The 22,941-nt window shown below is 35.0% G+C and overlaps 4 protein-coding genes across 5 annotated transcripts; 2 read left to right on the top strand and 2 right to left on the bottom strand.

The window, feature by feature from the left end:
* Nucleotides 1-4,128: 4,128 nt before the first annotated feature.
* Nucleotides 4,129-5,889, bottom strand: LOC102628129 (ATP synthase gamma chain 1, chloroplastic). Its single transcript, XM_006475000.4, has 2 exons — nucleotides 5,626-5,889; nucleotides 4,129-5,505 (listed from the first exon to the last, which is right to left on the bottom strand). Exon 2 carries the CDS (start codon nucleotides 5,461-5,463, stop codon nucleotides 4,333-4,335), a length of 1,131 nt encoding a protein of 376 aa, XP_006475063.1. The 5' UTR covers nucleotides 5,464-5,505; nucleotides 5,626-5,889; the 3' UTR covers nucleotides 4,129-4,332.
* Nucleotides 5,890-7,189: 1,300 nt separating this feature from the next.
* On the top strand, nucleotides 7,190-10,650 carry LOC102628422 (hypothetical protein). 2 transcript variants are annotated; one of them, XM_015529122.3, is made up of 9 exons: nucleotides 7,190-7,505; nucleotides 7,964-8,015; nucleotides 8,173-8,225; nucleotides 8,464-8,515; nucleotides 8,986-9,051; nucleotides 9,135-9,194; nucleotides 9,753-9,795; nucleotides 10,016-10,057; nucleotides 10,207-10,650. In XM_015529122.3, exons 1-9 carry the CDS (start codon nucleotides 7,497-7,499, stop codon nucleotides 10,268-10,270), a joined length of 441 nt encoding a protein of 146 aa, XP_015384608.1. In that variant the 5' UTR covers nucleotides 7,190-7,496; the 3' UTR covers nucleotides 10,271-10,650. The 2 variants fall into 2 exon arrangements, with proteins under 2 accessions (XP_015384608.1, XP_006475064.1); XM_006475001.4 differs by having other exon boundaries at nucleotides 7,191-7,505; nucleotides 7,959-8,015.
* A 1,516-nt stretch (nucleotides 10,651-12,166) lies between these two features.
* Nucleotides 12,167-18,698, top strand: LOC102628904 (aconitate hydratase, cytoplasmic). The gene is made up of 20 exons (XM_006475002.4): nucleotides 12,167-12,639; nucleotides 13,128-13,232; nucleotides 13,387-13,547; nucleotides 13,637-13,729; nucleotides 13,868-14,053; nucleotides 14,319-14,480; nucleotides 14,725-14,869; nucleotides 14,972-15,114; nucleotides 15,229-15,285; nucleotides 15,377-15,456; nucleotides 15,579-15,654; nucleotides 15,987-16,172; nucleotides 16,354-16,421; nucleotides 16,507-16,625; nucleotides 16,817-16,938; nucleotides 17,145-17,243; nucleotides 17,324-17,803; nucleotides 17,876-17,974; nucleotides 18,068-18,310; nucleotides 18,392-18,698. Exons 1-20 carry the CDS (start codon nucleotides 12,324-12,326, stop codon nucleotides 18,458-18,460), a joined length of 3,009 nt encoding a protein of 1,002 aa, XP_006475065.1. The 5' UTR covers nucleotides 12,167-12,323; the 3' UTR covers nucleotides 18,461-18,698.
* Nucleotides 18,699-18,977: 279 nt separating this feature from the next.
* LOC102629170 (hypothetical protein) lies at nucleotides 18,978-22,205 on the bottom strand. Its single transcript, XM_006475003.3, has 7 exons — nucleotides 22,044-22,205; nucleotides 21,864-21,938; nucleotides 21,275-21,402; nucleotides 20,860-21,029; nucleotides 20,554-20,631; nucleotides 19,772-19,916; nucleotides 18,978-19,555 (listed from the first exon to the last, which is right to left on the bottom strand). Exons 1-7 carry the CDS (start codon nucleotides 22,108-22,110, stop codon nucleotides 19,142-19,144), a joined length of 1,077 nt encoding a protein of 358 aa, XP_006475066.1. The 5' UTR covers nucleotides 22,111-22,205; the 3' UTR covers nucleotides 18,978-19,141.
* Between the last annotated feature and the right edge of the window lie 736 nt (nucleotides 22,206-22,941).

Here is a 22,941-nt window from a genome sequence, read left to right as displayed (position 1 = left end):
TTAGTATATGATATTAGTGCCTTCAGACGTTAAAGATGGCTGCTGGTGTAAAGCACCTATAAAGCCAAAACATTAGTGAGTAATTTCAGAGAAATGGTTCATGGTTTGATAATGATTCTGATTCATGACCTTATAGTCTGCAAATTTGGACTTGCCGCCACTTGATTTTTTTGGAATTAATATGGGATTTTGAATTCAATATGATAGGGGGAAAAAAAAGATGCATTATTTCCCTTAGAATATTATCTCTAAGCCTATTAAAAAGGTACTAAAGTAATGATAATTACACATTTTGACTTAAAAAAATACTTGAGGTGACCTGTCTACCCATCTTCATGTTATCGTCACAGGCCACAGATGTCGAAATGTGAGGTGTAAAATGGACTGAGTGGGCATAGCACAAGAGCATGAATAGAGTCGTGCTGGGCTAACGTTTTGGGCAGTTAAGAATAAATTTATTAAAAGTGATTTTAAAAATAGAAAAATCCAGCAAACACTGTTAGTAGCAGTTTACGAATCTTCTAAATTGAATAATTTTTTTGGAAATTTTGTTAAATAAAAACATTTGTAGCATTGTAAAATAAAATTTTGAATGCATCTCGTTTTAGTCCAACATTCAATGATATTTGTAATAGGGGAAACTTGTGGTGCAACTGTGGTACCGTACCACAGTTGCATCCAGCCGTTAAATATCAGTAAACTCTATCAATCTAAGTGTATTTAACAACTGAATGTAACTATAATATAATATTATAATTACACCGTAGCCTGATCCTTGTAACGGACCATAAAAAAGGCGGAGATAAATAAAGATGAAAAGGGTTTCTAAAGTCAAATGAGGCAGACCAGTGCATGTAAAATATTCGAAGAGAAATCTTATAAAACTGTAACAAAAAAAAAAGGGTAAAAGATAAAAAAAGAAAAAGTAACTCAATGAGTTTATCAGTAAAGTCCAAAATAAAGTGGGGGTGAATGTTCCGCGAAATTGACCCCACTGAAAAGGAAAGATTTTAAATTCTGGAAGCTATCATCATTTTACATCAATTGGGATTTTGGTAGCCGTCATTCAACGTATTTGGCTATTATGTATACACCAAACGCCATTCTGATGTAAAAGACAAATTTTCTGGATTTTAATTATTTTAGATTTTATTAATTGGTTTTGGCTTTTTTTGCATTGAAATTCCCTTGCATTATTTATTCATTCATTTATTTTTCGCACGTGCGATTTGAAGTAAAGGGTATGAACACCGCCAGGATAATGTATGTGTCTTTGAATGATTGATGAAATATTGTGAAGAAACAAAAAAAAAAGAAGTGAAATTGACTAGTATATACTGAGACTGAAAGATGGTGTAACAAGAAATGTGAAAAGTCAAATAAGTGTGAGAATATGATAGCAGGAGATTGTGGGAGTATGATTATAGTATAACATAGCTACAAGAGAGGATAATAGCATGAGAGCTTAATAAGTTAAATAAATATAATTGCAAAAAATACAATTATATGAGAGCATGATAGCATAAAAGCATGTGAGCATGAGAATATGATAGCATGAGGGCATGATAGCACGAGACTAAACAAGTCAAATGAGCGTGAATGTAGAAGAGCACAACTGCAGGAGAGCATGATAATACGACAGCACAACTGTGGAAGATATGTTTAATTGAATAAGTCCGGCTGCTAATCCAGGAGCTAGGGTCCAATAGTTGGAAGCCTCATATAAGTTCAGTAGAAGTTTCATTCACGGTTATTAAAATGGAAGAATTCAAGAAGCTCCATAAGCCCATTGTGAGTTTAGAAAGGAGATAAATGTTGACATCAAATAAAATTAAAGAATGAAATAAATGTTGACATCATATCAAACTCTAATTAATTGATCAAAATTATCAAAATAAAGAGTGATCGAGGATTCAGATTATTTAAATTATATTATAAATAGAGAACTCTTAGTACATACGAAAGAGGGAGTAAATAGATAAAAAAAAAAAAAAAACTCCATTGTAATCCTTATTTAATAATAAAATTGTTCTTTCTATACATGCGGATGTAGGCTAGTGCTGAAATACTAAAATTAATTCTTTGTATATCAATTTTTATATTATCTCACTCATTTATTTCTCTAATTAACAAAAAATTTACGTCAACAAAAAGGTGTTGGTACATTTTGTATCAAAATATAACGAAATAATAATGAAAATTGTAAAAAAGATAATGCTCGCATATTCGTTGTAATGTCAATGGCTTTAAAACAAGAAAAAGAATCTTTAGTTAAATATTCATGGATATGATGGCTAGATTCATTTTACGGACGTGATTGAGCGGCGGCCGGAAAGTTTCGTGGGTCCTCTCACTGTACAGCCGGCAAAAGTGACCCATGATGTGATGGTGATATATCCACCATTTTCGTCTGTTAATTGCTTCAAGTCTGATGTATTTTTCCACAAACAACAATAATAATAATAATAATAAGTCTAATGTAATAAAAATGGTTTAAGTAGTTTAAGTACCGTGGTTAAAATAATAATAATAATAAAAGTCAATAGAATTTCGCCATCTATAATTGATGCTGGTAGCATAATCGAACCTAGTAAATAATGTACAAACTTGCTTGTTATTATGAATTAGTTTAACTTATAAAATCTCATGAAATAATACACTGTGTCTTGGCCTATGTCCACTGTATATGCTTTATAGAAGTGATGATGATGGTGATACACTGATATGCGTTCTCAGTAACTTATAGTTTGTTTAATTGGTAAAATCTCTAAAATTATACTAATGTCTCAACATATAACACTGGTTCTAGTTCAGAACAAAATGTGTAGCCCTATCTTGCTAGTCGAAGCCATTGAATTCTTGTGAGTCTTGTTCCCAAGTCTAGTACTTCAAAATTCAGAAACCCTATCCTGCTCAATTCAACTCATCTACTATTTTCACGTGGAGAAAAACTCACCTGTTGTGTAAGTAGATATGGCAACAATTTGGCACCCACAACCGCCAAGTGTACAATAATAATTACCATGCTTACCCAAATATGCATAATCATGATTATTAGGACATTTATAGGCCAACAACAGCCTGATCCCCTTTATGGCTGCCAAAATGAAAATTAGATGTACATGATTTTCAATCATTCAATGATGGAGGAAAGAGCCAATTATTGCAGCAACTGCATAGATAAATAAGCAATCCATGATAAAATTGTTATCACTACCACTATTGAAGGGAGAAGCTGAAAAGGTTTGTTCTATTTTCTCAGAACACTGTCAAGAAGGGAAATTTGCATTAGTATATGTTGTAGTATGTCTAATGCTAGGATCGGGTGCTTGCTAGTTGCTACTGGACCAGAAGCTTAAGTTGATGGTGACGTGCACAGAGTTTCCTTTCCAGACTCCAAATAGTCCACCCTACCAGCCGGTGGCCAATATTACCTGCTGCAAATGAGCCACCGAGACTTGAACTTGGAAGTTGAACCTAAGTTGACAGCCACGGTAAACCGTACTTCCTTTCAGCAACTGTAACATCTAATTATTGAAATGAAAGCCATGCTTGATGGCACCTACACGTTCTATGCATTTAGCTCCTGATTCTGGTATGACACGGACCTTGCTTCTTGTCCTAATACATATTTGAACACTTGATGCCAAGAAAATGGCATTTGGTGTCCGAGTCATTTGCTTAAGATTCCTTAGCAAAACAACGGCAGAATTCAATTTGGCTCTTGATGGAAATGGGACATCTGCTAGGAAACGTAAAGCATCTTCCTTCCTTCTCAGAAAACAGACAATGCAGGGTCCGCAACTTGACATATTTCATTTTCAGGCTTTGGTCTACTTCAAATCTTCTCTCCTTAGACTATTCATGCAATGTATTATCTATCAGGCTGTAGCTAGATGCAGTCTGTAACAAAATTAGCCGTTGTGTGTACCAGACAAAGTTCGAACTAAGGCGATTCATCCAATTGAAGAACATCCCACATAGTTCGGCAATTGACACAATCAAGGCAATGATTAAGCCATATAATGTGCAGGAAGGATACATGACCGTGAAAACTTGGAACTCTAAGCCTAATCCTGCCAATGGACGTGAACAAATTAGAATAAACTGTGATAAGTGACACCGTAATGCCAGAAAAAACAATGTTATTTCTTTTCGTTGGACATTCTAGTTTACCATATGAAATACTCAAGTCATCAATACAAATTATAAACCAGCGTTCAATGATGAATATACTAACTAGCATATGATGTGAACTGCAATATTCTCAACCCCCCCAAACAAAAAAAAGGGATATAGAAAAATCAAGTCAAGGAAAAACAAAGGGTCAAATTAATCAAACTGTGTAAGTGCCTCGGCTCCAGCAACAATCTCCAATAGTTCACCAGTGATTTTAGCCTGGCGTTCTTGGTTATAAGCAACTGAAAGATTTTTCTTCAACTCATCAGCATTATCCGTAGCAGTACTCATGGCACTCATCCTCGCTGCAACCTCACTAGCGAATGACTCCTGCAATGCCCTCAAAATCTGACTATTCATATAGAGTGGCATCATCGCATCAAGAATCTGAGCCGGATCTTGCTCAAACAGCATAAGAGGCGATAATTCCCCTTTATTGAATGTCACGCTATCTCTCTCGACAATCATCTTCCCTTCATTAGTTGTCAACCTAAACAACTCATCCTCCACAGCATCAACACACATCCCATTCTCATTACAAATCACACCTTTCATTGACAGGGGTAGCAAAGTATGAATTACAGGATCAGATTTCACCAATGAAACAAACTTGGTATACACTAACTCAACCTTATCAACTTCCTCACTAACAAAAAGCGAAAAGACATTATCAGCAATCGTTTGTGCTTCTTTTACCGTATAAAAGCCTTCTCCCTCAATACATCTAATAACTGAAACATTACTCCTATGCCTAAAATAAGCATTACCCTTTTTCCCTACACTAATAACAACACAATCAAGTCCCATATCTTTCAATTCCACCATCCGGTTCTCCGCCTTTTTAATCACAGCCTTGTTAAAACCACCACACAGTCCTCTATCACCAGTAATTATAACAATAGCAACTTTCTTCACGGGCCTGATATTTGTCAAAGGAACATCAATATCATCTAATTGAAGTTGTTCATTTATAACATAAAGAAACTCTACAAGCTTTTCAACAAAAGGCCTACTACTAATAACAGCTTCCTGAGCCTTCCTTACTCTAGCAGCAGCCACAAGCTTCATCGCTTCAGTAATCTTTTGAGTGTTTTTCACTGTGTTGAGTCGCTCTTTAAGTTCACGAAGACCACAGCGTATTGGTGTAAATACTGAAGATTTCGAAGGGTATTTTCGGGAAGAAAAATTGCACAAATAATCAACTGAGTTTTGGTTTAAGTGAAGTAAATGTGAAGAAAGATTAGATTTTGAAGATACCCATGTCGTTAGATATGAACAAGACATGATTCAGTTGCTCCCTTTTGCTTTCTATTACTGTGTTGGATTCTGCAGAGATTAGTGTTTTATTTTTTAATCGCTGCAAAAACCTTTTTGTTGAAGAGAGAAAACGCAGGTTTACGAGAGTTATTGGAGCTTTAAAGATTATGCATTAATATAAACTCTTACCTTAATAAGACTGTGGTAGGAAGATTGTAACTGCTGAGGAGTTGTGTTTGGTTACCGAGAAACTTGATGGGAAAGTGAAAGGAATTCAGCTAGAAGGAAGTTGACAGTTCAGACATGAGATGTTGAAGATGAAAGTGTTTTTGGTAATTCCGATAAAATCAAAGCATATGTTTGGATGATCGCCAACCCGTATTCTAGCGGTGGTGTAGTATTGTATTTCACTCTCCAACGAAAGTAGAGAAAGGATTTCATTTCACGCATAACTAATAGCTAATATCATGTACATGACAACATGTCTTGATTATAATTAATTGAAATTAAAAAAATAATCCAGTAAACGGTCATAAAATTTAATTATTGATATTATATAATTTTTAATAACAGTTTCGTTATAAGAATTCTTTTTATGAAATTCTCTACTTAAATAAATAATATTCACACCCTTCTTAACCACACTATTTAGAAGAATAAAACATCCTTTTCAAATACATTAAATTCTTAGTAATTTATACATCTTATTGGATAGAATGTGCTTGTAATATCAAGATGGTCATTTATATGTACACACAGAAACGAATGATGAATAAAGTAAATTGTGGACAATTGACATATAAACAATGACTCTTTTGATTACATTTATGTAACGTGGTCATACATTTGGTAAATTACTATTAAATCGACTAACAAATAATAGATAAAAGGACTATAACTGGCTAAAATTGACTAAAGTAAGAGTGCATATTCCTCATACTAGTAATAGTCGACAAAACTTTATCATAGATTTATTAATTAAGTTAGGACAAAATTTAGAAGCTAATTTTAGATGAAATTAGCAAATTAATTTAAGGAGTAGGACAAATCTTCAAAATTATTAATATTAGCACATTAAGAAAAAATCTAGATTATATGAAAGAGCTACTAATAATTATAGTCATAAATAAAAAAAAGTCTGCCTTTGTAACTACTCATCTAAAATATATTTAATATAGAATTAAAGTCCTTAAACCAAGTTCCTTGTTAATGACTATTAATAAGTCCTTTTTATTGATTAATCAATTTATAAGTCAAAGCATTCATATTTGTACATGTTAATAGGCAAGGGTGCTGGCTAATATTTTTAATGTAGGATCTTACCTTATATTGTAAATTTTTTAAAGAAAAACACTAATTTTTCAAAGTCCAACATTTATAAATGATGAATCCACCATCCTTATACAGTTTAATTGATACATTTCAATTGATTTTATTAATCATATTAATAAGTTATAAATAAATAATATAGGACTCTTACCTATATATTGTAAATTTTTTTAAAGAAAAACACTCACTTTTCAAAGACCGACATTTATAAATGATGAATCTACGATCCTTATGCAATTTAATTGATACATTTCAATTGATTTTATTAATTATGTTAATAAGTTATAAATAAATAATGAACCGCGTCATGCTATTTAATTGTTTCGAATTATTTAATAAATATGTTGAATAAATTGATTAAAGAAAAAAATTAGATAAATTGATAATATACTTGCCCATTCTATTGACGTCTAATTAGACCATTCTAGTTACATGCGGAATAGGCCGAACTGAACCGGAATTGAATTCCGTTCCGGTCCGCAGATGAATCCAAGCAAACCGATGCGCTCACAACCCGCAAACAACTGAAACGAGTGAAAGAACAAACCAAATTTTGATTCATTTCCATAAGTTTTTTTTTTAATTTTTAATACATTAATATTGTAATTTGTGGGTTAAAAAAAAAGAAATGTCAAGGCTGTTAGCTAGAATTGCTGGGTTCTTCAGCAGCCGTACTCAAGTTGGTGTGGACAAAGCGGGAAACCGATACTTCACCAGAACTGAAGAGCTTGATGGCAGAAGTAAGCGAGACCCCCGCCTTTTTTTTTTTAACATTTTCTTGTTGATTAATGATTTGGGGTTTTTTTTTTTCGTGTATCGTGTTTTTGTATTATTTCTGAAATTGAATTGTGATACTTGATTGTATTTGGCAACTGGGTTGTAGTTGTTCTTGTATTACTGATAAATTGTATGAAGCATAAGAAACAACTGTTATAGAGTTCTGAATTTTAAAGTCATATGGGACCAAAGAGAATTTACATGCAGCTATTTGCTTACATGAGCAAAATTTCTGCCTTTTCTTTAACCATTGAATGCCAAGTAAACGATTTGAAAGTGTAATTGTGATGGGATATATTCATTTATGGGGAAACATTACATGCGAAATGGTGTACTTTCGTTATATGATTATCATTGTCTTGATTACTTTATATCTTATATCAGTGATTTTGTTAATAGATTTCTTAATGTGCTAGTGAAGGAGAAAAGATGGGTAGTATTCAAAGGAGAGCAAGATCCAACCTCAGTTCCAGGTAAGTGTTTCCAATTCATTGAGTGACATAAATTAAAATGGTATCTTTTTGTTTTAATTTTAGTTGGTTGTTTCATCAAGCAGACTTCATTTTGATCTTTTGCTCTGTGTATATTTTGTTTCTTACACACATTGGTTTGAAATGTTGATTATTGTAGTTGAATGGATATGTTGGCTGAATGGTCAGAGAAAAATTGCTCCAACTCCAGAGGTGAACTAGCACTGAATTTTCTTATGTTTACCTGTCATCTTTCCTTTATATGATCCATTTAGAAGAAAAATAATGATTGCATAATAAGTTGTGTTAGTCTGGTTATCTAACACATGTTTTCTCAATGGCCATATTTTGTTTAAAGAGAGATCTTGGTTGCGATTACTGGTATTTTATTAAGCTATTCTAGTAGAATAACTTCTAATGTTCCTTGAAATTATTGTTTAAATCTCTTCAGGAAATTGCTGAGCTGGAAGCAAGGCGTGAACGTGTTAAACTCAATGTAGCTCGTATGTGTTATTTGTATAATCACTTTGACATTTTTGTTTTAATGCTTCTGCTATTGGCTGGCTAATGATGCTAAAAATCTTATGATTCATGATGCCTTCCAAATTCATAGAGCTTTCTCTGAACGAACTGATCCGGAACTGTTGACTTGCACAGGAAGAATATGAACTTATATTCTAGAAATATGTCTGATGCAAGCCCTTTTTTCCCCTGTAATTGTTTTTGTTATCCTTTTCCTACATTATTAACTGATATGTCTTTCCAGATGGTTTTAACTATACATATTAATGAAAGTTTTGGAATACCTTTCAATCATTCAAGATAGTATTTTTTCATAAAAGGAGCACATGGTTTATGAATATCCCATTTGTTTCTTTTCCTTCATTGTGAATTGGCCTTGCTTATCTGTGGGGTTTGTGTGGCTTGGCATATTTTAAGAATACATAACAAACATTCTTTCTGTTTTGCATAGTTCTTAAGAAAGAAGAAAAGGAAAAGAGAGCCAAAGAAGGCACTATTCCTAAACGCACAAGCTCCGGTAAGTTGCTTTACTGAAATTTATTCTTGTTAACTAAACTTCTCCGCTCTGCCATATTCATGATAATAGTTACTCTGTTACAGGCATAGTTGGAGGTCCAGACTTGAAGAGTTTCCTTCGGCAATTTCCATCTGGTTCAGAAGGTACTTTATTCTTTCATTTTTGTTGCTGTCCAGGATTCTGTGTTAAGGCTACTGAAATTCATCATTTGATTGAAAGGAGTTCCTGAACAATCAATCAGTTGTCAAGTGGCCTGTTATTATTCTTGGCGCTCCAAGAAAACATCAGAGCCGAATTCTAGTATATATTTTCCACCTTTAATATTTAGATAAAGGGTTCATGTAGCAAAACTTTCTGATATTGGTTCAAGCATAGTGGAGGTGTGACAGAGGTAAGTGGCAATTTAAGAAATTAAACTTAATAATACATACGATGTACCATGAACTATGCCCCTTTTCCCACAACGATAATTTTGATCAGTACAAAAGCTCAAAGTAAATCCTGAATATTTTGAAGTGCAATGAATGCTAGACTTTAGATGACCTTACTGGTCTATGTAATTTATTGGTTTTTGGCTCAAATCTCCATCTAATATGCAAGGCAGGAAACTAAACTGGGCACATGTTAATTCTTCTTTCTTGTTCTTGGTTTGGCCTTTGGTACTGAAACTGTTTTTATCTTCTCTTGGTTGTTTCTTATAGGTGACAAACGTCAAGAACCTACTGGTGCAAAAGATGGTGAAAGGTGGGTCAGTTAAAATATTTATTTATATTGTGCAAATTTACTTAGATAGATTTACCATAACTGAGGTTTGTAGCATTTGCGAGAGTGGTTTGTTTAAGGTGTTGTAAGAAATCTGGCATTTTGTTCTCTGTCGATATTTTCTTTCTGCTGTCTAGTAGGGGATGCCCTTTGCCCTCTCGACACCTCATATTAGCTCTAACATCATGTAATATATCTGCAGGACCAAGGAAACAGAGACAGAGGAAGCAAAACCAGTGCCAGAGTGAGTTTGATGACCTCTTGATTTTATCTTTTATTTTCTCACAGAACCAAAAAATATACCAAATGTTTTTAAGTCATTTCCACAATTTACCATGAATTCACTACACTAGCTTGGCAAAGCAATATCTTAAATTTAGACCTTACTTTCAGGTATTCGGAGCCAACAGGATCTGGCAAATCCTTCAGGCCAGGGACGTGGCAACCACCAACATGATAACTGTGACACCGCAACAGACTCCACTGATACCATCCTGTCGCCCTCACCATGAAGCTTCGGGCTCAATTAACACCTTAACCGGATTCAGCTTTTCTGATGAAATGCATCATTGTCCAATGAAGTTTAATAGTTTATGGTGCAACCCTCTTGAGAGTCACATTCTTTATCGCGCAAATGTTGTTTCTGTTCCGAAACTGTCTTCAGAAAATTTTTTAGGGGGCTGACATTTCTCTTGAATGTATAATTTGATGGAGATAACAACCTTAAGATTTTGCATGTTATGATGTTACTGGGGTTGCGAAAAGGAGGATGTTGAGATTTTGGCTTTTGGCTTTTGGCTTTCGTCATGATTAATAACTAATAAATTGTTGTCTAAAGTCTCTCTCCAAAGGGCCCTTGGCCTTTGCCTTTCCTTTTCCCTTTCTTTTAACTGCAATATTATTTGAAGGTTCCACACAATGGCTGAAGTGAAGAGACGGGATAAAAAGGTTGAGCTACACTCTTCATGTCAAGTTTCCTGTGAGTGTGATCGAAATGAAGCACTGCACGGTGTGCAGCACGCTCGATGTTTGAGAGTATGACTGGTCCCGCCCACATAGGAACTGGAGCATGCTAGAAAGAATCCAGATAAAAGCAGCCACCTGTCAAGAAGAACAATGCAGCCACTTGGCATAATTCGGCCAATTCCGAGTATTACATGAATCACATTTCTAGATGCCGCGTGCCGCGTGTAGTACCTTGTCACCTTCACAGCTTCACTCTCATTTTGATCTCACCTTGTCCTTTAATTAGATTTTGAAAGAATATAAATATTCCTTTATCCCTCAATGAACTTTTTTCTTTTTTTTTTTTTAAATGGAGTTACGCCCTCTCACAACAACAGTATCACTGGTGGGACCGAGTACTGTTGTTGTGAAAGACGCAAGTTACGTTAAACGTAACTTAACGCCAACTTTTTTTAAATATCAATCCACACATCCGCTCGAACTTAAGAGTCTAAGAGATTAATTTTAATAAAGAGTAGAGTTATACATCTCAAATTTTATATTATAAAAAATTATCTTATTTGATATATCATTCATCAATTAGTTGATGAAATATATAATTAATTCACTTAAATTTTGTAAAGAATTATTAATCACTCAATAAATAACACATCATTTAAAATGAAATTTGAGATAAAAAATTTAAAATATCTATTATTATTCTTCTATAAAGCCACTCTTATATTATTGCAATTTACCTTTACATAATTTGATAGTAATTTTTGTCGTTTCTAGTTCTATGGGCATTGATGGGCTTTCTTGTTCTAAGCCTAAGAATGGAGATGAAAATAAAAATTTTAAAGAATAGAAAAAGAATAGTGTTCTTGATACCCTTTTTCATTGTATTGGCATCCTCAATCCAAATTAAATAACAAATACAACCCCTTTTAGATGAATTTTATGAGTTTTAATTAGTATAACTGATAAAACCTCATAGGATTGTAAAAGAAATTTAAGTTTCTAAAACACTCATATAAATAAGAAGACAATAATAGAATTGTTAGAGTGTAATGAAAAAAAAATATTTCATGTCCAATTTCTTTTTATATCCCATAAAAAAAGATCATAATAATAAAAGGAATCCTTTAATATAGTTCATGATTCTTGTGACCACCACGCGCCTAAGGGAGATGTATGTATTATTATTATGATCACACACGCACACAAACGCATCAACCATCTCTGCATAAAAACTCAAAATTGATCATGCATTAAAAAACAGAAAAGTCAAAGGTCAAAACCAAATCATGCGTCATCCTTGCCGTCCATTTTTCATTTTGAAAATCCATCCAACGGGTCACGCAAATCCCCAGCCTCGCTGCACCATAAATATAAACCAATCTCGACTGCAACCGAAACTCTCTTAAGGCATCACTCACTTACAGAAGCTGCCACCCTCTCTTCCCATCTTTCTAGCAGCTTCGGCTCTCATTCTGTTAGGGTTTCAAATTCATTTTAATTTAGGTTAATTTGATTTAATCTAAATTTCCAGAAACGACGTCGTAATGTATATTCCGAGTTCTTCAGCGTCTCGCGCACGCTTCGCCTCCTCAACTCTTTCGAAATTCTCTTCGTCGTTTTCATTTTTGCCTGCTTTATCTAAAACGACGCCATCTGCTTACAGTTCCTCTCAGTCGTGCGTTTCCTTTGTTAACCAGAAGTACCGTTCTCTGAGTTTCTCGTCGGCGCTCCGAACTGTACGGTGCTCGGCGCCGCGGTGGAGCCACGGCGTCAACTGGCGTTCACCAGTCAGTCTCCGCGCTCAATCTAGGATTGCCGCTCCGGTTCTAGAGCGGTTCCAGCGAAAGATCGCCTCTATGGGTGCGTGTGTGTGATTGCAAGAATTTTTTTCCATTAGTTTCTGTGAACATGTGATCGATTTTGTGTAAGAATTTTTTTGCTTTAGTAATGACTGATGTGTTAGTTCGCCTTTCTGCTTTTTTTTTTCTTTTAAGAAATTGGGTTTTAACGATGGTTGGAGTGTTTCTGATTTAGCTGACAAGAAATGGCGGGAAATGGACTTGAATTCTTTTCCGATTTGGGGAGTTTGTGGGTGAACATGTGCAAGTTGGGCTTTTTTTCTTTTTTTAAATTTTGGCTAGTGATTTGAGCATTTTATTTGGTTGATGAAAAATGGTGGAAAAGGCAAATGCATCCATGAATTTTTCAATATTGTGGTTGAATTTGAATGAAGATGGAAATGGAACCTCGGATGGTGTGCTCTATTAAAATGTAAATAATCCATGAGACATGAATTTCATTATCAGTTTGATGTTGAGTAACTTGTTTATTCTTTTAATTGATTTCAGCTCCTGAAAATGCTTTCAAGGGAATTCTCACCAGTCTTCCCAAGCCTGGTGGTGGAGAGTTTGGAAAATTCTTCAGCTTACCAGCTTTGAATGATCCGAGAATTGGTACGACATTTAGATATTATATTCGCATTAGTGCTGCATGTTTAATGATTTTCATTATTTTATCAGATAAAGCATTTGTCAATTGCGTTTAAACTACTGTACACCCATTCACATTGTTTTGATTTGTGTTGTTTGCTGTTATTGTATTCTGCAGACAGACTGCCTTACTCTATAAGGATCCTTTTGGAATCTGCAATTCGTAATTGTGACAATTTCCAAGTTACGAAGGATGATGTAGAGAAGATTATTGATTGGGAAAATACTTCACCCAAGCAAGTTGAAATTCCCTTCAAGCCTGCTCGTGTTCTCTTACAGGTTCATAGAATGAGTGTAATGATTGTTTTCAATTTAATCCTGGAAAATCAATTCCAGTAAACAAGCTTTTTTTGTCCTCCGTGAACCAGGATTTTACTGGAGTGCCGGCTGTAGTTGACTTGGCTTGCATGAGAGATGCCATGAAGAATCTCAACAGTGATCCCAAGAAGATAAATCCATTGGTCTGTGATAAAATTAAGCATGAAATTTAGGGTTACTTTGGTCAACTATTCTTTGCATTAGACCATACCTGGCATGTGCTATATCTCTCTTTTACAAATGTTATATCATGTCTCCTAACTTAATGCATCTGTAATCAGGTTCCTGTTGACCTTGTCGTAGATCATTCAGTTCAGGTTGATGTGGCACGATCTGAAAATGCAGTACAGGCCAATATGGAATTTGAATTTCAGAGGAACCAAGAGAGGTTTGCTTTTCTTAAGTGGGGGTCATCTGCTTTTCATAACATGCTTGTTGTTCCTCCTGGTTCAGGAATTGTCCATCAGGTAAAGAAGTTTTATATGAATTAGATGTTTTTATGAAGAAATTTTAAAGGCTAATGTGCTTATCAAGAGCTGTATATCTTGTTGCATGTGCACTACTCATTTGAGGTGAGGGTCTTTGTCTTGTATGGTTGAGTTCATATAGCTTGTGAACTGCATACTAGAGTGTATATTTTGTTGCCAAACTTTTTCATATGTATTAATTTATATGTTGTTGGTTATAATTGATTGATTTGACATTTGAGTTTATCTCCCAATGAATTTGTAGGTTAACTTGGAATACCTTGGACGGGTTGTCTTTAATACTGATGGCATCCTCTACCCTGATAGTGTGGTGGGTACTGATTCTCACACAACCATGATTGATGGGTTAGGAGTAGCTGGTTGGGGAGTTGGAGGAATTGAGGCTGAGGCAGCAATGCTTGGTCAGGTATACTGATTTTTTTTCCCTCCCTCGGATAGAAGGTATTGTGATTATTGAAAGTTCATGATCTACTTTTTTCTTTTTAGTTTGGAAACTGATTTAGTGGTACTAATATTTGTAGTAAATGGTATTCAGTTCAAGAACACCCACGTGGATGCATCTTTATTTGTTTCTTTAGTTCACAGAGGCTTTCCCACTTCACTTAACATTGTGCTATATTTCTCTAATGGTGTACTTACAAAATATACAGCCCATGAGCATGGTTTTGCCTGGTGTTGTTGGGTTCAAGTTGACTGGCAAGTTGCGAGATGGGGTTACAGCTACTGATTTGGTTTTGACTGTCACGCAAATGTTGAGGAAGCATGGTGTTGTTGGCAAGTTTGTAGAGTTCTATGGTAAGTATATTAATTGAGTAACTGCAGAAATAGAATTTTCTCGAGTACTAGAAATCTATTTCAATTTTATGTACAACTCTTGACACATTTTTATGTGTACAGGGGAAGGCATGGGTCAACTACCATTGGCTGACAGAGCCACTATTGCAAATATGTCTCCTGAGTATGGAGCAACCATGGGCTTCTTTCCTGTGGACCATGTTACATTGCAGTATCTTAAGTTAACTGGAAGGAGTGACGAGACGGTGAGTTATTTCCTTTTTATTTCTTTTTATATCTTTCTGTGAGCAGGTGCTAAGGTTATCTATACTACTATTATTGTACGTGAAATAGCATAACTAGTAATTCTTATGCTTTAGGTCTCTATGATAGAAGAGTATTTGCGTGCAAACAAAATGTTTGTTGACTACAACGAGGTAAAGGCTTTTCCATTCTTGTCATTCATATAACTGCTAGTTGAAAATAGACATCTCGGATCTGATTCAAAGGTGTAACTTCATGATACAGCCTGAACAAGAAAGATCATACTCATCATATCTGCAGTTGGATCTAGCAGATGTTGAACCCTGTATTTCAGGACCAAAAAGGTATGTTTTATGTTTACAGTTCAGGAATCATAGTGACTAGTTTTGCAAACCTTGTCTGAATAATCAATAATATCTTTTTCTGTATCTTTAGTCAATCGCTCAATATTTGTGTTTCATTACAGGCCTCATGATCGAGTTCCTCTGAAAGACATGAAGGCTGACTGGCATGCATGTCTTGAAAATCAAGTTGGATTCAAGGTGAGTTACTAACAGCCTTTTGTAATGAACTGATTACCATTCTGTTTCTTAGTTTATATGCTTGTTTATTCTAAAAATTCATAGATGTACAAGTGTCATTTTAAGAAAACGATAAGTACAAAAAATAATAGAATCATTTGCTATGAATAGGCTTTCTACTCATTCATTATTCACAAGCCTACTTTTAGATCAGACATCTTAACAGTCACTAATATAATCAAGTTTTCCTGCGTAGATGTATCGATTTGTAGTTTGATTTTGATGTCAGCTTGTTAAACTGAGCAATAGTTTATTTGTTTCCAGTTGTATGACTATTCTTTCTTCTATTGCAGGGTTTTGCTGTACCCAAGCAAGAGCAGGATAAAGTGGCAAAATTTTCATTCCATGGACAGCCTGCTGAACTTAAACATGGTAGTGTTGTCATTGCAGCCATCACCAGCTGTACAAACACATCAAACCCTAGTGTCATGCTTGGGGCTGGTCTTGTGGCTAAAAAGGCTTGTGAACTAGGTTTGGAGGTTAGTTTCGCTGCTTCTGCAAATGGTCTTTTTCATTCAGCTTTGTTACTTCTGAGATGAGTATTGCGTACAATTGATATCTGACATGCAAATGGATTTAGAGCCCGTTTGATTGTCTTTGACCACTGTATCGTGTATGCATATGGATTTCTAATATGTTCTTGACATTATAATATGCCAGGTTAAGCCATGGGTCAAAACAAGCCTTGCACCAGGCTCTGGTGTTGTTACAAAGTATCTGCAACAGAGGTATGTCATCAATGATCAGTTTGCTTTTCCATGTGGTTGTATATTTACAAAATTAAGTTACATGGTCCTGTTTCAATGTCTGTAGTGGCCTGCAAAAGTACTTGAACCAACAAGGTTTTCACATTGTTGGCTATGGCTGCACTACTTGTATTGGAAACTCTGGAGATCTTGATGAATCAGTTGCTACTGCAATTACAGAAAATGGTAACTGTTAATTATCTTTGGTACCTTTTAGAATCAGTTTAGACTGCATTACAAACTTTAGCATAAGTTTTAATCTGGTTACACATTAACTCTCAAACCATTTACATCATAATTTTTGTGGCAGTTTGTGATCCATCATTCTCTGTTTTGAAGCTAATTCCCACTCAACATTTTACTGGTTTTCTCTGCAGACATTGTTGCAGCTGCTGTGCTTTCCGGTAATCGGAACTTTGAAGGTCGTGTACATCCTTTGACAAGAGCTAACTATCTTGCATCTCCTCCATTAGTTGTTGCTTATGCCCTTGCTGGCACAGTAAGTATATAACTTCTAGTCAAATATTCTTATAGAATTGTTGCTATCCTTATGATCTGAAGCTAATTTGCAGACATGGAACATTATTATAATTTACAACTAGGAGTTGAAACTTTCTTTCATAAGCCTTTATGCTAGTTACATGACATGCTTTTGAATCAACCAATGTCCATAATCCGTTAATTTTTTATTTTTAAAATTTTTAGGTTGACATAGACTTTGAAAAGGAGCCAATTGGAACTGGGAAAGATGGAAAGGGTGTTTACTTTAAGGATATATGGCCCAGTAATGAAGAAATTGCAGAGGTAAGTTATATTGTGCTTGGAGAAAGTATATTAGTTTTGTCTTTTATTATTTAGCCTCAACGTGGAGTGTCTCGCTGTAGGTTGTTCAATCTAGCGTCTTACCTGACATGTTCAAGAGTACTTATGAGGCTATCACAAAGGGCAACCCTATGTGGAATCAGCTGTCTGTTCCCACTTCCACGCTTTACTCTTGGGATCCAAACTCAACCTACATTCACGAGCCTCCATATTTCAAGAACATGACTATGGAGCCACCAGGTCCCCATGGAGTGAAGGATGCCTATTGCTTGCTCAATTTTGGTGACAGTATTACTACCGATCATATCTCTCCGGCAGGAAGTATCCACAAGGACAGCCCTGCTGCAAAATATCTGCTTGAGCGTGGGGTGGATCGCAAGGACTTCAATTCTTATGGTAGTCGTAGGGGTAATGATGAAGTGATGGCAAGGGGTACCTTTGCCAATATTCGCATTGTTAACAAGCTCTTGAATGGAGAAGTTGGCCCAAAAACAGTTCATATTCCAACAGGAGAGAAGCTTTATGTTTTTGATGCAGCAATGGTGAGCAACATGAAACTAATGCTGGAGTAGTAGCTGTTGACGATTTACTAATGAATTTCATGGTACTTGCAGAGGTACAAGGCTGCTGGCCATGAGACCATTGTCCTAGCTGGAGCAGAGTATGGAAGTGGCAGTTCTCGTGATTGGGCTGCTAAGGGTCCAATGCTTCTGGTGAGTTCGCTTACCCTTGCCATTGGCATTTTTCCGTTCTTGGAACCTGTTCTTTGTTGCTTATTTCCTTAAAAAATCTCCAAACATTGTCAGGGTGTGAAAGCGGTGATTGCCAAGAGCTTTGAGAGAATTCATCGTAGTAATCTTGTTGGTATGGGCATCATTCCTCTTTGCTTCAAGCCTGGGGAGGATGCAGACACACTGGGGTTAGCTGGTCATGAGCGCTACACAATCAACTTACCAAATAAAGTCAGTGAGATAAGGCCTGGCCAAGACATTACTGTCACAACCGACACTGGGAAATCCTTCACATGTACAGTACGCTTTGATACGGAGGTACTGTTGCAGTCTCCTTACCAGTCTCTTATTCATTTTGTTTCAATGTTTCAACCTAAAAATCTAAAATTCACTCTGCAGGTGGAACTGGCATATTTCGACCATGGGGGCATTCTTCCATATGTTATCCGGAATCTGATTAAACAGTAAATAACTGAGCTCTTGATTCAGGGCCATGGGGCATGAGGCATGAGGATTCATAAAAAGATCAGAAAGGAAATATATTTTTTGTTTCGTCAACTTCTTCCAATAGGATTAGCGTTTCATTCTTTCACTTTTCTGTAGTTTTCACTTCATTTTTCTTTTGGCCAAAGTTGTTTATTTAAATTAAAAAAAAAAAGAGGCTGGAGATATTTGCAACTTTAAATGGCAAGTTGAATTAATCATATCTCATCAGATGTGTGTGAATATGTTTCGTGGGTATATCCGTGTCGTTTATCTGCTTGCTAAGGAAACTTAAAATAACTGGAGTATGATGAGAAGCTACTAATTATTATTTGACCGTAAATGAACGAACCACAACCAACCCCAAATACCGATCTATAAATTTATTAAGGAAATCAATCCCAAATTCAGTATACAATTATCAAAATGTTGTTCTTATTTGATTTTCGATGCTGTGGCCACGTATTTTTTTTTTCTATAAACTATATAACACCAGGTGAAATTTCTTCAGAACAATCAGATGACAACCTTGTGCCATAGAACGCTAAAAAACTTCACAGATCTATTATTTACATTTAACACAAAAAAGGATTAAAGAACAAAATAAAACAATGAAAACTGGTTAATGATTACTAGGAGTACAACCATATTAAAGAAATCCGAACACTATTTCCGACTACTGAGAGATTTGGTTGCTTTCGAAGCCAGAGCTATTGCCTTCGCGCTTGTACTTGTCTCCATCCACTCCCTCTCTGCACGTCGCTGGTGTTGCCTTGCATTTTTTGCTCGTTTTGGTGCCAATCGTGTGTCCCTTTCCACAAAGGCAAGTCTAAATTTTTCAGCCATAGATAACTCGTTGGGACTCAAAAGGGATGTAGATATGCCCATTGATGCAAACCGAGGCACTGCCCATGCGCTGGGATCGATATCATTGACAAATGGATCGTCCAATGTAATATCTGGAAATGCTTCCCTTGGAACTTCAAACCCTCTAAATCCAAAAGGTGATGGCTTAGGATTTACTATGATACGCGGGCATTCAGTGGACATCATCTCTATCGAATCTTTGTCAATATTTGGCTGCAAACAGAGATATAAGTGGGTGCGCTTCAGGAAAGAAAACCTTATAAGCAGGAGCCAAACTCCTCTATTTGAACAAGAACATCAAGCAAGTTAATATAGCTCTTCTACACCATAAATGGTAGGAGACTAATATCAATATTACAAGCTACAGAAGCTTAGACCACAAAAATTTAATAATTGATAACATCTACAACTAAAGATAAAACCCCGTACCCACACAAACCAGCGCAAAGACTGTGCACCGTGACCAATATCGGTATTTACAAGTTCCTCCCAGGAATCTCCCTCCACATCATTCAGCTTTGGTTTCAAAATACCCAAGCATCTTCGTGCAGCATGATTGCTCCGTGGTGACCCTCTGCAACATTAAGTTTGGTTCATAGTCTGTTGTGATGTGTGTATCACTAGTCAAAACCCCCAAAACCCTGAGCTAACTAGATGACCCATGAAAGGATCAGCATGACAACACGTGGAGTAGACAGTTCTATGCTACAATAAATTAATTTGCAATTTCTTTGTAAAACAAACAGCCATTTTCATTAAGTATTGAACAATTTGACCAAGTTAGAAATCATATAATTGCATGCAAAACAAACTACAGCAACTGAGTCTGATAATCATATGCTTTAATATATCATACTTAGTTGACTTTCCTTATAAAGTTCTTATGCACCACTCTCTTTCCTGTATACAAAAGTACACCGGAATTTTCACAATACAAATACAAAGAGAGATTAACACTGAAAACCGCATACGTATATGTAAAGGATTAATATATATAATGGACCTCCATTATCACTCTTCCAGTTTCCTCACTAAAGAAGGGACAAGGAATGAAGCATAAGGGTCTTTTATCTTCTATTTTTTTATTGTTTCAAATTTGATAAAACATAGAATGGCTGCTTATCCAGAAGCTTGCAAGTAGACATAGTATTTGGGCATGAATTCATGATTGGAATACAAAATGCTAGTAATGTTTTGGGAAGAGAATGTACCCGCATCTCAATGTCTCTAATGAATGGCAGTGAAGAAGAAATTCAGAGACACCAGCAGCAGTAATTCTGTCGCAGCAACTGCATTGAAACAATATCAATATAAGTGAATTGTCCCAATACAAAAACAGAAGTTTGGCAGCACAATTATACAACTAGTTAACTTTTCATTGGTCAGAAACAATTATGAAATGGATTAAGAATACAACACCTAGAAAAAAAATAATTAAATAAATCATTCATTAGACCTTGTGAAACTAAAATGTACCAATGGAATAGACTACCAAGCTTATAACCAAAATTCAGTACCTTATATCCACTGCTTTTAGAGATTTGCACATTTGAGCCACTTTAACTAAACCAAAATCAGAAACATCTGAACCAGAAATGTCAAGAATTTCCCAGGAGCTATCAGCTAAAGACATGATAACATCATCAGCTAGTAACTTTCTTCTCCGGGCAATTGATGCTATTGCTATCTGTCACTCAATGATATTCAAACATTAGGCAATACAAATAAATTGTCTCAAATAAAAGTGTAGATGCAAAACTTCCAATGGAGCAACAATTAAAACACTCTAATAATATAACTGCCTCATACGTTGCATAAAACTCAGATTAGTCTATAGCACTTTATGTTGTACCAATCAAAGTCCTCAATCTCTCTTCAAGTTACTGGAAAACAAAGTAAAAGAGAAAAAGAAAAAGAAAATCATTAGACAACCTTAATATCCACAGGAAAGTTGATTGCAATCTCATCCAAATCACCAATGATGTCCTCCAAATGCTTCCCAACAATTCCAAGACACAAGCTGACTAAGCTTGGAGGCTTTGACTTCTCATGAGGTAGTCCTGTTATCAGAAAACCTTAATAAATAAGCTCACAAAGTTACAACTCCACCAACATCTTACAACTAACGGTATTTTTAACCACATCACCCAATTAAAGTATTGGTCCTTCCGAAGTTCTATACTTCTATCACAGAAGCTAAGAACTTCAATTAAGCTCAATGTCATTGTTTCTAACAACAATCAAAACGTCAAGAGATACATGCCATAATCTTCCTTCCTCAAAGTCATTTTTCACTACTTTTTCAACAACCAAACAGAAATTATCTGGCACTAACATGCCAAAATTAATATGTAAGCTATCTAAAATCAACTTGATACCCAAAATTAAATTCGCAGACCCATTATCGTATAAATAGTTAATAGATACATTTAATCGTAATTAATAGATAAATAAACAAATAAATTAAATCTGTAACCTTCAAAAAAGTTTCACATAGAAAGGGGGGGAGAGAGAGACTTACTTGAATTGAATTGGAGGTTCTTCAAAAAAGCTGTTACGTTCTTAGTAGCCTCGTTTCTTTCCGTCAAATTTTGAACTTCAACAACAGAAAAAGTATTCCCAAAAGAAATTATTTTGTGAATTTTGAGCCTGCAATTCGAAAGCTAAATGTGTAAATTCATTAATTTAGAGAGAGACTTACCAGGATATAAATCGAGTTTCTTCAACGAAGTAGTTTTGTTCTTTGTAGCAGCTTCGTTTCTTTCCATCAAATTACTTCACAGAGAGGTGATATTTTTTTCCCCCTACAGAATTTTCCGCTGCAAATGCAACTCGAAACCAGGAAACTGGCAATTTAATGAGTTCAAGGATTTATATGCGTTGAAAATTTTTATCGAATTTACTAAATACTCCTTCAGACAATTTCTTCCCTTCAGTTTAAATGCATTAACACATTTGTTCCACAATTTTATATTTCTCGCAAGTTAATCCCTCTCTTCGTCTTCAATTGGTTTGGGTTTTGGGTTGGATTGGATCGGGTTAATGAAAATGTAACCCAATCTAATCTACTATTAATTGGGTTGGGTTGTGTTGGATTGGATTGATTGGATTAATAAAAATTAAATATTAAAAAAATTTTCAAATATAAAAAAGATAAAATAAAATTATTTAGTACTTAAAAAATCATTTTAAATAGGAAAAAAACAAGTTAATTCTCCATTATGACACTAAATGTTGTTTATTATATCCAACATCTATTATCAAATAAAATAACAAAAATAAAAATTGTATAAAAAGTTATATGATGTTAAGTTTAAAAATTTATCAACTTACTTTTTTAGAAAATAAATTGGATTTAATTACTAAATAGTCTGAATTCTGAATTAAAAGAATTCAATCAATATTAGGTTCAATAAAAAAAATATCTTTTATGAAATAATAATAATTGAGTTGACAATTGTCATTAATTTTACTATGACTCTTTTTGTTTTTGGGTCATATGGGTTTATGTTAACAAACCTCCAACTCAATCATTAACTGGTTGAAAAATATTAACTCAATCAACCTCTTATTTAAGTTGTGTTATATTTGATTAAGCT

This window comes from Citrus sinensis, chromosome 9 (genome assembly GCF_022201045.2).
Source record: "Citrus sinensis cultivar Valencia sweet orange chromosome 9, DVS_A1.0, whole genome shotgun sequence".
Taxonomy (NCBI): domain Eukaryota; kingdom Viridiplantae; phylum Streptophyta; class Magnoliopsida; order Sapindales; family Rutaceae; genus Citrus; species Citrus sinensis.
This window is presented reverse-complemented; position numbering and strand designations above follow the sequence as displayed.